General features: G+C 43.1%; 1 protein-coding gene across 3 annotated transcripts; it reads right to left on the bottom strand.

The window, feature by feature from the left end:
• Positions 1 to 6: 6 nt before the first annotated feature.
• Positions 7 to 12,410, bottom strand: LOC102746773 (E3 ubiquitin-protein ligase makorin-1). 3 transcript variants are annotated; one of them, XM_081810414.1, is made up of 6 exons: positions 11,858 to 12,390; positions 5,124 to 5,350; positions 4,456 to 4,682; positions 1,641 to 1,855; positions 758 to 868; positions 7 to 197 (listed from the first exon to the last, which is right to left on the bottom strand). In XM_081810414.1, the coding sequence occupies exons 1-6, from the start codon at positions 12,034 to 12,036 to the stop codon at positions 8 to 10; spliced, it is 1,149 nt and encodes a 382-aa protein (XP_081666540.1). In that variant the 5' UTR covers positions 12,037 to 12,390; the 3' UTR covers position 7. The 3 variants fall into 3 exon arrangements, with proteins under 3 accessions (XP_081666540.1, XP_081666541.1, XP_081666542.1); XM_081810415.1 differs by lacking the exon at positions 11,858 to 12,390 and adding an exon at positions 10,551 to 10,687; XM_081810416.1 differs by lacking the exons at positions 7 to 197; positions 758 to 868 and having other exon boundaries at positions 1,177 to 1,855; positions 11,858 to 12,410.
• Positions 12,411 to 13,371: the final 961 nt, after the last annotated feature.

Below are 13,371 nucleotides of genomic sequence, written 5' to 3'. Positions count from 1 at the left end.
GTGGGACTCAACTGATAGCGTGGTATTTCCCCTCCTTTAAAAAAACAGCGAGAGTTACCCGGTATCTGCTTGATGTTCCCACTTTCTGTCTCTGTGGCTCCTCTCTACGGCCATCAGGGTACGCATGCTTGTAAAAACAGTTCCCTCCAAATGGGCAGCTCCCACGTCCTTCATCAAAATACCTGCACGCCTTGTTGCTGGAAAGGAAAATATCGCAACCCTTATTCACAGTGGATTTCAGGTCTGTAATTTGACTATCATCCGGTATTTCTTTAAACAGGTAGTGATAGAACCAGCATGTCTGCTTCCAGCCCTCCCCAAGGTGTGTTCTTAAACATGTGTGTACTAATGCATGAAGCACTGACTACAGCAAGATACTCTGTTCAAGTCTGTGCTGTTCGTAACAGCTCCAGTCCCGCAGATCCAGCAGAGAGAGAAATCTTCTAGGAAGCCCACACACAAGCACACAGGACAACTGTAACACGGATTCAGAATGAGGCCGGAACCCACTCACGGGGCTTCAGCTATCAGAGCAGACTTCGTTATAACCCAGTCCCTGGGCGTGCATCCCAAGGACTGCGTTATAGCAAGGTACACAACGGGTAAGTGTTATCAGGGGTGACAAAAAGGAACTGTACTGGGAAGGCAAAGAAAGGGTAGGAAGGAGGTAGGAGTATATAATGCAGCACTGTTCTTTTCAAAGTGAACCCAAGCGACGTTGGGATCTTAGCCTGAGAAAAGGCTGCAGTGCTCATACCTCATTGCTTCCTTGTATTTCTGAATGAGTTTCTGCTTCTCTTCTTTCTCCTCCACCCAGTACTCACTTGGAATGACAAAGTTAGATGTGATCCGGCATTCTGGGCAGGACCTGGGAAACAATGAACAGGCTGCAATGCACATCCCCCGTGACAGGCCCACTCTTCCTCAAGGACACACCCTGGTGCGTCACCTCCATACTTAAAAGACTTAACTGAAAGCCAAGTGGGCATTTCCTGAAAGGGTTCCACACACTGTCACACAACTGACCATTTCTTTTGAGGCAAGACAAACTCCTTAAATCAACTCAATGGCTAGCCAGTTCACTTAAAAAAAGTAACTTCCATTAAAAAAAACAAAACAAAACGAAAAACAAAAACAGAAAAAAGAAAACAAAAGAAGACATTTCACACGGACTCCTTTTTCTTTCATTTAAATAAATTTATTTCTTGTAACTTTGCTCTGTTTAGATTATGTAGTTTTTGTTCAGTTATGAGAACAATCTTTAAAGGATGGTGGATTATTGGCTAGCTTAATGGATGAATAGGAAAGTGGAAAATGTAAAACGTCAGGAAACATACATTCAGAGCTAGGTTAAGTTTCTTCACTGAGCCTAAACTGGCTAATCCATTAAACACAGTCTCCTCAGAAAAAGCACGAAGATTCTACTAACTGATACATAGGGTTTCCTCATTCAAATAAAAGATATACCAACTAACCTAGAAGCTAGCTGAAATACAAAGAAGAAATTCCAATTAGAACACCCCCGTTTCAAGATAAAATGCATGCATTTAAATGCGGTCCATCTGGTTGAAAGTTGGCACAAGATACTAAATTCTTCCCCAAAATAGAAAGCACAAACGAAGATTGGGGAGGAGTCTCACTTTATGATCTTGCTCTCAAATTGCTTAGCACTCCTCCACTTGCGAATACACTTGAGACAGTAAGTGTGGTTGCAGTTGGAGAGAATCCCAAAGCGGCGCTCGCTGGGGTTGGCTTTTTCATAGACCACCTCCATGCAGATGCCACACACCATGTCCTTACTGCGCTGGACAGCAAATGAGAGCTCCATGTCCTTCTCATGGGCCTCAATGCAAGACTAGAAAAAGTGGAGAGAGAAGAAGTGTAATCAAGTCACTGAATAATGAAAGACTTCAACTTGACAGTTAATGACTCCGTTCAAATAATCAATAGTCAACTGAAAAGATGTTCCCAACTGACTCGAAAAGCGGCTTTGTTCAAATACAGGTGGACATTCTACATATTTACATCCATCACTAGAGTCAAACTAAGAACTCAACTTCAGAAACTGGGGGAAAAAAGTATCACCCAATCTTCGCTACCCTCCATGTTACAATCCATGTTAAGATAGTTTTTCATACTCAGCTTGATCTTCTGGTTTCTAAATGGAAAATGTAATTAAGATTAAGGTCTTAATTAAGTGTCATGAAGTGAGGGTGAAGGAAGCTAACATTTATTAGGCGACAATTAGGTGCTTAGGCACCTAATTTTCACATTTAAAAAAACAGCTTTGAGGGCGCCTGGGTGGCTCAGATGGTTAAGCATCTGCCTTCGGCTCCAGTCATGATCCCAGGATCCTGGGATCGAGTCTCGCATCAGGCTCCCTGCTAGGCGGGGAGCCTGCTTCTCCCTCTGCCTCTGCCTCTCTCTCTCTGTCTCTGACTCTCATGAATAAATAAAACATAAAAAAAAATAAAATAAAAATTAAAAAACAGCTTTGAGATAGATACTTCACATACCATAGGATTCATTCATTTAAAGGTTACAATTAAATGGTCTTTGTAGATGCACAGTCATGCAACCATCAAACCAGTCAGTACTGGAATGTGTTCACTACCCCAAGAACCACCCCATACCCACAGCAAGGAAATCACTTCACCGGAAACCGACCCTTCCCCCACTTCATTGTCAACTACTAATCTGTGGCTGTTCTTATTCGGGGCATTTCATATTAAGTGTGTCCTTTTGTGACAGGTTTTGTTCACTTAGCACATTTTCAAAGTTATCTATACTGAAGGTATCAGTATTTTATTTCTTTTTATTGCTGAGTAATATTCCATCACAGGGACAGACCGCTATTTATCCATTCATCGAGTGATGGACATTTTGGTTGTTTCCACTTTGGGGCTATTAACAATTATGGGGGCACCTTGCCCACGCAGAAGAGCATGTAACCCTTGATCTCGGGGTTGTGGGTCTAAGCCCAATGTTGGGTATAGAGATTACTTAAAACTTTTTAAAAAAAGAGGTGGGCGCTTGTGTGGCTTGGTGGGTTTTGGCTGAGGTTTCTGGTCTCAGGGTTCTGAAATTGAGTTACCATGTCTGACACTGCACTTAGCAGGGAGTCTGCTTAAGATCCTTTCTCCCTCCCCCTCCTCTCTCAAATCTGTTAAAAAGAGGGGCGTACTGGCTCAGTCAGTGAAGTGTGCAGCTCTTGATCTCATTATTGTGGATTCAAGCCCCACACTGGGCATCAAGTCTACGTAAAAATGAGGCTGACGGACATTATATATATACACACATACTTTTTAAATTTATTTAGAACACGTTAATTTTAAGGAATAGAAAAAAAGCAAAGTCACCCATAATTACACATAACTACAGTATTTTAATAACATTTTTTATTTTCTGAAAGTTCTTTTTAAACAATCCTGAAAGACACTACTAAAAAGGGGGGGGGGGATGGAAACAAACAGCACTGCTGCCCATACCCAATATATAGCTGAAAGACAAGGATTTAACTTGCCCCAATTCACACAGCCAGCATGTCGTGAAGGTAGGATTCAATCATGTCTCTTATACTATGGCTTTACCCAACAACCAATTAATTTTTTTAAACGTGATAATGGTTAGAAGCAGAATTTGTTGCTCCAATCAATATAAAGTTTGTAAAACAATGTCTTCAACAAAAAACTTACATTGCAATTGGGCTTAAAAACCATAGTCTGGGGGGTGCCTGGGCGGCTCAGTGGGTTAGTGGTCTGCCTTCGGCTCAGGTCATGATACAGGTCCTTGTTGCTCAGCAGGGAGCCTGCCCTCTCTCTCCTGCTCCTATTCTCACTTGCGAGAACCGTAGTCCGAAATCCTCATCCACCGTGATTGGGAATGTAAAATGGTGTACTCACTGTGCAGAAAGTCTGGCATTGCTCAAAGTGTTAAGCATCGAGTTACCAGATGACCCAGCAACTCTACTCTCTAAGGTAACTTAAAACATGCCCACAAAAACTTACATATGAATGCTCATGGCATTATTCCCAATAGCGAGTGGGTGAAACAATCCTAAAGTCCTTCAATTGACGAAACGGAAAAACAAAATGTGGTATAGCTATACAGTGCATTATTATCAGCCAGAAAAAGGAATGAAGTGCTGATACACACCACAACACAAATAAACCTTGAAAACATTATGCTCATGTTTAAGACAGTCACAAAAGGCTACATAGGATTCCATTCATATGTGATCTCCACAACAGGCCAGTCCAGCCATTAGTAGATTAGATGTTGCCAGGGAACTGCAGGGAAGGGCAGAACAAACAGTAATGGAGCTAAGGGGCATGAAGTTTTTCAGGGGAACTGTGGTAATGCTGCACAAGCATGTTAATGTATTAAATACCAGTGAGATGTGCGTCTTCGAAGAAATCTCACATGCATTAACGGACTACTTCCCTGAAGACTTACTTTTATATGCTGCGATCTCTGGGCAGCATCCGTCGGATGGAGGACCTGCAGCCCACACATGTCGCAGGAGTCGCCGTGGAGATACACACAGTTCTCCCCGTACCGGCATTCTCCGACCGTAGCATAGGGACAAAGCTGCTGCTTGGTTTCTGCTCCCGTTTGCTCTTTCTCCAATTCCTCCTTGGTCACTGAGCCCTGCGGGGATGCTTCAGTGCAGGAAGGGGCAGCTGAAAACGTTTAAGAGGGTAGTAAAGGTCCAAAATGGGTAAAGCAGATATATGAACCAAGGTAACTGAGAACCTAACTGAACAGAAAACACATGAGAAGAACTTCAATTAAATTCTGAAATCTATTAACTAATCCCTTCACTATGGAGAGATCAATTTTCTAATGCTGCTTGTTTAAAAAAAAACAACAAAAAAAACCCCACTTTTACGTACTTCTTGTGCGATTGCACTGATTAAAGATGCTTCGGTTTTTCAAAACATTCTAAATTCACTGGGATTCAAAAAGTTTCTTTCACTCCATCGGTTATTCTTAGGTAATCCAATTTAGAGTATTAACTCAGGCTAAGTGTGAAGAGTGGAAGCAGGAAGGTTTCGAAAGCCTGCTAACTGGTGAGCTATGGCCTAGCACCCTAAGTTGTTTTTAGTTTTCAAAATACTCACTACGGCCACAGTAGGGCTGCCCAGGAACAAACTCAATGGCATTCACCCAGTCTTCTGAACCTGCTCCTACAGTTGCAAAGTTTGAATTTCTTGACTCGGCTTCGCCCGTATTCATTTCAACAACTGGTCCAATGCCTGATGCGAGACTTGAGGAAGCAGCAAGGGATGATTTCGCAGTTAGATCTGCAGTCACTTCGTCCTGTTTCAAAGGCTTGCTATGTTCATATCTAAAAAAAAATTCAAAGTCAGCAGTCACTGTCTAGCCAGCAGCCCCAATTAGGGTATGAATTCCCTGATCCTGTCCTTGGGTTGTTTTCAAAATCTCTTACCTATGAATCACCCAGGAAATTGTTAAAAGGCAAATCTGGAATCTCTAAGTCTGGGGCAGAGCCCATGATTCTGCATGTCTATCAAGCCCGCACAGGGTATTACTGCTGGCCCAAGCACTCTTGAGCAGCAAGGTCACAGACCAGGGGTCAGCAAACTTAGAGCCTTCAGCCAGGTTTGGCCTAGAGGCCATGTTTGCCCACCCCTGCAGACGACCACCTATCATCCCTCAAATTCCACTCGAATCTGGAGTCTCATGGTTCCCATGGCAACTCTGCTAAAGAGACTGTGCACCGGAAGACTGATCAAAGCAAGGCGGACCCTCAAACTCAAGTAGAAAACATAGGACATTTTACCACGTATGTTAAAGTGTTCACAATATTAAACAGGAGACTTAATAATATACAACATGTAGGGCGCCTGGGTGGCTCAGTTGGTTAAGCGACTGCCTTCAGCTCAGGTCATGATCCCAGGGTCCTGGGATCGAGTCCCGCATCGGGCTCCCTGCTCTGCAGGGAGCCTGCTTCTCCCTCTCCCACTCCCCTTGCTTCCCTCTCTCACTGTGTTCCCTCTCTCACTGTGTCTCTCTCTATCAAATAAATAAATAAAATCTTTAAAAAAAAAAAATAATATACAACATGTATTCTTTTCCTATATCGAGTCATTGACCTGATAACTTTTCAAATTTTTACTCTATACCTTTTCATTCCTTTTCATTTGTAAATTATTAAAACACATCAACTATTCCCTTCAAGAACCAACTTCCAGCCCAACAAAATCCCCACAATTGAGACATTCAGACACAATAAATTAATGATACGTAGTAAGTCTGAATTGGCATAATTCACAGTACACGTTATCTAGCAGGTCTTGCAAACTAATCGGGCCATCCTAACCATGGGCCAGCTGTGTTACTGGTATGTGTATTTCCATCTAAAATAAACATAAAGGCTAACTACATACACACCATCCCTTAGCTTACTGCAAACATTTGCTTGTATTTACCATTGTATTTACCATTGTATTCTATCATCTCAAACCTTCATATTCCCACTCTTAAGCTTTAGGGAACCTACTTTCCCTTGCCTTCCTTTCAAGTACCTGCTGTCAGCTATAAAACCCGGTGTGTTTTATTCCAGACTGGAATCCTGAATCCAGCAAGCTGAGAGCAGAAACCACTGGGAGTATGCACCTGCACCACACCTCACTTCATTGTCAAAAAATTGTCAAGTGGTGGGGCGCCTGGGTGGCTCAGTTGGTTGAACGACTGCCTTCGTCTCAGGTCATGATCCTGGAGTCCCGGGATCGAGTCCCGCATCGGGCTCCCTGCTCGGCAGGGAGTCTGCTCCTCCCTGACCCTCCCCCCTCTCATGTGCTCTCATTCTCTCTCTCAAATAAAAAAAAAAAAAAAAAATTGTCAAGTGGTGTTCTAATGTGACTCTAAGCTGCTCTGTATGATAGGAACCAATGGCCACACAGCTCTTTATACTTCAATGTACAACCAGTTTGTTGGTCCCAGCACTAGCCATATTTTCAAGTATTCAAGTAGCACAGGTAGATCATAGTTACCATATTAGACAGCATTTAATAGATTTTACTGGAGAGAGAGAGCATGAGCAGTGGGGAGGGACAAAGGAGAGGGAGAAGCAGACTCCCCGCTGGACCTGAGCCAAAGACACTTAACCGACTCAACTAAGCCACCTGGGCACCCAAACAGTTCAATTTTTTGAGCAACATCTACTAATAAACACATACCATGCATTAAGGACCGTATCATCTGGGGCGCCTAGGTGGCTCAGTCAGTTAAATGAAGTAATGATCTTGGGGGTTGTGAGAGCCCCGCCTTGGGCTCCAGGCTGGGTGTGGAGCCTGATTCTTCTCTCCCTCTCCCTGACCCCCAAGGCTTGCTCTCAAAATAAATAAATCTTTAAAGATTTTTTTTTTTTTTATTTGAGACAGAGAGAATGAGAGACAGAGAGCATGAGAGGGAGGAGGGTCAGAGGGAGAAGCAGACTCCCTGCCGAGCAGGGAGCCCGATGCGGGACTCAATCCTGGGACTCCAGGATCATGACCTGAGCCTAAGGCAGTCGCTTAACCAACTGAGCCACCCAGGCGCCCAATAAATCTTTAAAAAAAAAAAAAAAAACCAACTACTGAGGGGTCAAATTTAGTGAATAAAACCGGGTCCTTGAATACAAATGATAATCTATTTTGAGTATTAACTTTTAGGGATGCCTGGGTGGCTGAGTCAGTTAAGCATCTGCCTGCATCTGACTTCTGCTCCTTGCTCAGCAGGGAGCCTGCTTCTCCCTCTGCCTCCTGTTCCCTCGTTTGTGCTTTCTAAGAAAAAAAATGAGTATTAACTTTTAAAATCAAATCTGCCTATTTAGCCAAAATTAATCCTTTAGTGCAGAATAGATCTATAAAAATGATTCTGAAGTGAAGATTTGTCCATAGGTACTAGGAAAGAAAGTCCAAATAAGAAAAAAAAACCTAATAAAACAAGAAAGATGCAAGACGCATTTTGAAAGGTGCTTACTAGGGGCACCTGGGTGGCTCAGTCATCATGATCCCAGGGTCCTGGGACTGAGCCCCACATCAGGCTCTCCACTCAGCAGGGAGCCTTCTCCCTCTCCCTGCCACTCTGTCAACTTGTGTGTGTGCTCTCTCAAATATAAAAATAAAAAACAACCAACCAAAAGGTGCTTACTAAGAAATATGGTTCACTGAAGCATGGACCTTCTTAAGAACAGGGATCAATCCAGCCTATGACCCTCAGGCCGAGCCCAGAGCTAAAAATGGTTTTGATACTGAGCAAGCCAGCCAGGCTCCCCATTGACAAATAACTTCTTTTACAGGCCACAAGCCATTTATGTGGGCAATTTTAACTGTATAATTCAGGAGACAGCAACGGACTTGTATTCTTGGTTTCGATATTTTTAAATGGTTGAAAATGTACTCAAATTTCAGCATCTCAATAAGTTTCGTGGGAACACACCACATTCATTCACTTATGTATAATCTACGGCTGCTATTGCCCCGAGAACAGTATGGCCTCCAAAGCCAAAATACATTTATTATCTGGCCCTGTACAAACGAAGCCTGCCAATTCCTACTTAAGAGGACTAACATCTACTGGATTCAGAGTCCATGATGATTGTGTTTGTAATGATTATTAAATTAATTCCTTAAGATTGATTAAAAGGCCTATCACAGAATCCGTGATCCTTTTAATCAAAGTGTTAAGAAACAATACTGAGACAACACTGAAACCAATATTGGGCTTTTCTTTCACATCTTTGCAAATACTCTGGTATAGTATTAATTTCTATGTAAGGAAACTGAAATAAATTTTTCTTCCATCTTTAAGCAAGATTAAGATAGATGCTTTCCCCTCTGGTTGGCTACTTCCGACCCCCAATCATTCCAAGGTCTGGTTTCTGTTTTTAAAATTTTAACTTATGGGGCACGGGGGTAGCTCAGTAGGTTTAGCGTCTGACTCTTGGTTTCAGCTCAGGTCATGGTCTCAGGGTTCCTAGGATCTCCTGGGAATCATGTCTGTTTCTCTCCTCCCTCTGCCCCTCTCCCCGCTTGCGTGCTCTCTTTCAAATAAATAAATCTTAAATACGTTAATTTGCGGGACTCAGTGGGTCCAGAGGGAAAGAGACCTCCAAAGGAAACAAAATCTACCATAGCAATGGTTTTCAACCAAGGCAATACTCCCTCTTTCTCCACTGGGTGTTCATAAACAATGAGGGAGTTCTTATGGCATTGAGTAAGTGGGGGCAAAGGATGTTGAGAGGTCGTGCAATGTGTACAACACTTCTGAGTAATGAAGAACTGGCCTAAGTTAACAGTGCCACCTTCATGAAGCATGGACACAGTAACATTTGTGAACTGTTGGCATTAGGACATTGTCTTTCATCATAAACTATTACCTGTATGAGGCATTCAATATTTGAAATCCCTGGGCACTGGCCAATTTGTGTAAAAAGATCCCTACGCAGAAAGAGTGAAAAGTAGGTGTAAATCTTCCAGCCAGTCTGTCCCAATTGCCACAGAAGCTTCTTTCAGGCCAACTAGTAATAATAGGTTTCCCTAATTCCTTTCACTTCACCCTGAGAGCTCTAAACCTAGCTCAAATCAGATCATTGGCCAAAGAGGGAGCTGCATCTTTAAAGAAAAAAGCCAGTTATCAGGTGACTTGAAACTGCCTCCATGTCAGGGCGTCGCCAAAACAGTGCACCCACCTCACTCCCTGGCCTTCGACCTCAGTCTCCCACAAGGAAGTCGACTGATTACAGGGTTAGGTTGAGGATGGGCTTCCATACTTATTCCCAAGGAGAATATGAAATGCCTAAATGCCATTTAGGGCTGGGGGAAGTTACCTGAAAAATAAGCTGATTAACACATACAGCCTCAGCCTTAGCTTCAATTTCTTCAATTTAACCTTTTTTTCATTCTCCCCACCTATATGGTCCAATCTGATGAGTCCCTCTTCTGAAGCAGCAGCTGATCTGTTTACCAGCTGTACTTTCCCTCCTCCTATCACACAGCATACTCTCCACTTCTCTCTGCTGGACACCCTAGTTTCCCCTCCCACTCCTGGCATTTGTTTCTTCTCTCCCCGGACGGAGTGTACAAGACTCTCGGCTGATTGTTTAGGCAAAGAACCAGGCTCCCCTACAATTAAGCTGGCCTAGAAAACCTGCAGAGACCATCCTACTACAAAGAATCGCTCCTTTATATATAGTAGGATGGAGTTCTACCAACACCCCTCTTTCATACTGTGACGATAAGCCTGGCGGTTTGGGTTTTTTTGGGGGGGGTGTCATTTTTCCCCTTTCCAGTAATACTGCAATGAAAAAAATTAGCAGAGAGCAAAAGGACCTAAACTCAGGTATCAGAGTTTCCATTTCTGAGCTCTTACAGTCACATGAAAAAAATCTATTTTTCTCTATCCTTACTAGATTTCCTAGTAAAATGTGGGATGACTGAACATTAATATCCCACCCATCGATAATTTCCTAGCCTTTTGAATTCTAAGCATATGATCATAGTAGAATGCTAAAACTGGCTGACATTCCCCAAATGTCTTACCTAATATGATGGTTTATGGTTAAAGTATGTCCAGAATTCTTTGACACGCCTCCCTTCAAAAGGTGGGCCCAATCTCTCTCCCCTTGAACACTTCAACATGGGCTGGATTTAGTGACTTGCTTGTAATGCAGAGTATAGCGGAAGTGAGTGCAGGACTTCTGAGACTAGGACATAAAAGGCATTGTGGATGTGTCCTTGCTGGCTCTCTTGAATCACTTGCTCTGGGGAAAGATAGCAACCAAGTAGGACACTAAAGCAGCCCTAAGGAGAGGTCCAGCTGGTAAAAAACTAAGGTCTCTCCTTAGAAGTGATCCTCCAAGCCCCCAGGGAGAGGTCAGATAATGGCGGACCTGCCCAAATTCCTGACGGCAATCTCTAGAATCTCACAGCTAGAACCACCCAAGTCAGACCCCCAGAAACTGGGAGATGTTTATCATTTCTAAGCTGCTAAATCTCAGGGTAATTTGTTCAACATCAACAGGTAACTATTTTTTATTGGTTTTATTTGACAGAAAGAGAACAAGCAGGGGGAAGGGCAGACAGAGCGAGGAAGCAGCAGGCTCCCCGCTGAGCAGAGAGCCCAATGAGGGGCTAGATCCCAGGACCCTGGGATCATGACCTAATCAAGGCAGCTACTTAACCGACTGAGCCACCCAGGCCGCTCCAATCAACAGGTAACTAAAACATCTCTTCTAACTTGGGAAGATTAATAAAACCTCCACCTATTTCTAAGCACAAGCCACTGCTGCTGAATCGCAATGTAACAGGATTATGGTACCAATTCAATTAATAATAAGAGATTAAAGAATGAATCCCTCTTGGTTCTTAACATTCTGATGGTTACCAGCACATTCCTGAGTATTCCCTCTAAATCTAAGCTTAGATTTAGTTTTGCAAGCTGAAGGGTTTCAGGAAAGTTGACACTGAATGATAAGCAATGATAAGCTCTCGTTAAGTAGTAACACTATTCCAAATGCCTACGATGCCATTTTCTCTCCTAATTCATTAAGAGATATGCACATCACTTTGTCTTAAAAAGGAAATGCGATATACAAATACTTTCTCCACACCTTATCCCTAGGTTTGCAGATGGAGCTCCTCAGGAATTACTACATTACAAACTCATTTTTTTGAAAAAAATGTATTAATATATGCCCTCCAAGTTAAGAGATTTTAAGTGTACTAACACTAAGGAATACTTTTCAAAGCATGTTATCTATTTATAAAGCTATTGGCATTATGTATTTTACTCACTTTTTCTCAACCTCTCAGCAAAACCGATCTGTGTGTTCTGAAACAAGTCTTACCTGCAGCGGTCTCCGTAAATGCAGTATCCTCGCTGAAAATACTTGCACACTACACCGTAAGGACTGTCAGAGAGGTCATGCGAGTAGCGGCAGTTATCTCCTTCCTTACAAACGCCGTGCATGAAATACCTGTGAGAAGAAAGAACCACAAAGTTCAAGGCAGTCCTAAGAGAATTCATGACCAGTGGACACCACCAGTAACACACTAGAGAGTTCCGTATAGTAGTGATATCCTAGTGCTGTATGGTAATATACCCAATATATCCTATTCCACACAAACATGTGAAATGAACACAACAGCAAGCAGAAATAAGACTGTATGAGGAGATTATCCGTTATGGTACCACACGAAGACTGCCTATACATATGTGCACCAATTTAAATTTCAACTCTGAGGTGCTCATTAATCTGGTCTCTGCAGTTTGGCCACAGTTCTCATTTCACAGTCCTAGGGAGGTAGAAACTTTAGCTATAATGGCAGCTCTACCTGTAAAAAAAAGATAAAGCAAGAAACAATGTAGACCAGAATGGGTCAGACTACTGTATGTTTCACTACTTCACGAAACCATTTTAGGGGTGCCTGGGTGGCTCAGTCAGTTAAGGGTCTGCCTTATCGGCTCATGTCATGATCTCAGGGTCCTGGGACTGGACCCCGCGTTGGGCTCCCTGTTTTGCAGGGAGCCTGCTTCTCCCTCTGCCCCTGATTCTTGCTTGCGCTCTCTTGTGCTCTCTATATAGTGCTCCCTCAAAAGGTTTTAAAAAGATTTTATTTATTCATCTGACAGAGACACAGAGAGAGGGGGAACACAAGCAGGGGGAGTGGGAGATGGTCGAGAAGCAGGCTTCCCGACGGAGCAGGGAGCCCGATGCGGGGTTCGATCCCAGGACCCTGGGATCATGACCTGAGCCGAAGGGGGATGCTTAACAACTGAGCCACCCAGGAGCCCCAATAAAAAATTTTTTTAAAGATTATTTGACAGAGACACAGAGGGAACAAGTGGGGGGAGTAGGAGAGGGAGAAGCAGCCTCCCTGATCTGAACCAAAGGCAGACGCTTAACTGTATGAGCCACTCAGGTACCCCTAAATAAAATCTTAAAAAAGAAACCATTTTAATGCTTGAAAAGCCACATGAAGGGTACCTGAGTGGCTCAGCTGCTTAAGCAACTCGATCTCAGCTTAGGTCTCCATCTCAGGGTTCTGAGTTCAAGCCACACGCTGGACTCCAAACTGGGCATGGAATCTGCTTGTAACTTCATGTAAAATCCACATGTGAAAATATAACCAAATTTGCTGCACACACAGAGGCCAAGAGAAATCACCTTATGTTCTTTGGTTAGCAGATTATTGCTCCTCAGCCTGAAAGTATTACCTAACTAGCAGTTTCCGCAGTTTCCTTAACACCAAGTATCAGAGTACGCCTTAGTAGGACCTGGAATAGCACCATCAGCATCATTTGGGAATTTGCTAGAAATAAATATCTCATACCTACTAAAATCAGAAAGTGGGGATGGAG

Source organism: Leptonychotes weddellii, unplaced genomic scaffold, assembly GCF_054177405.1.
Source record: "Leptonychotes weddellii isolate Sample4059 unplaced genomic scaffold, ASM5417740v2 HiC_scaffold_2508, whole genome shotgun sequence".
Classification (NCBI taxonomy): domain Eukaryota; kingdom Metazoa; phylum Chordata; class Mammalia; order Carnivora; family Phocidae; genus Leptonychotes; species Leptonychotes weddellii.
This window is presented reverse-complemented; position numbering and strand designations above follow the sequence as displayed.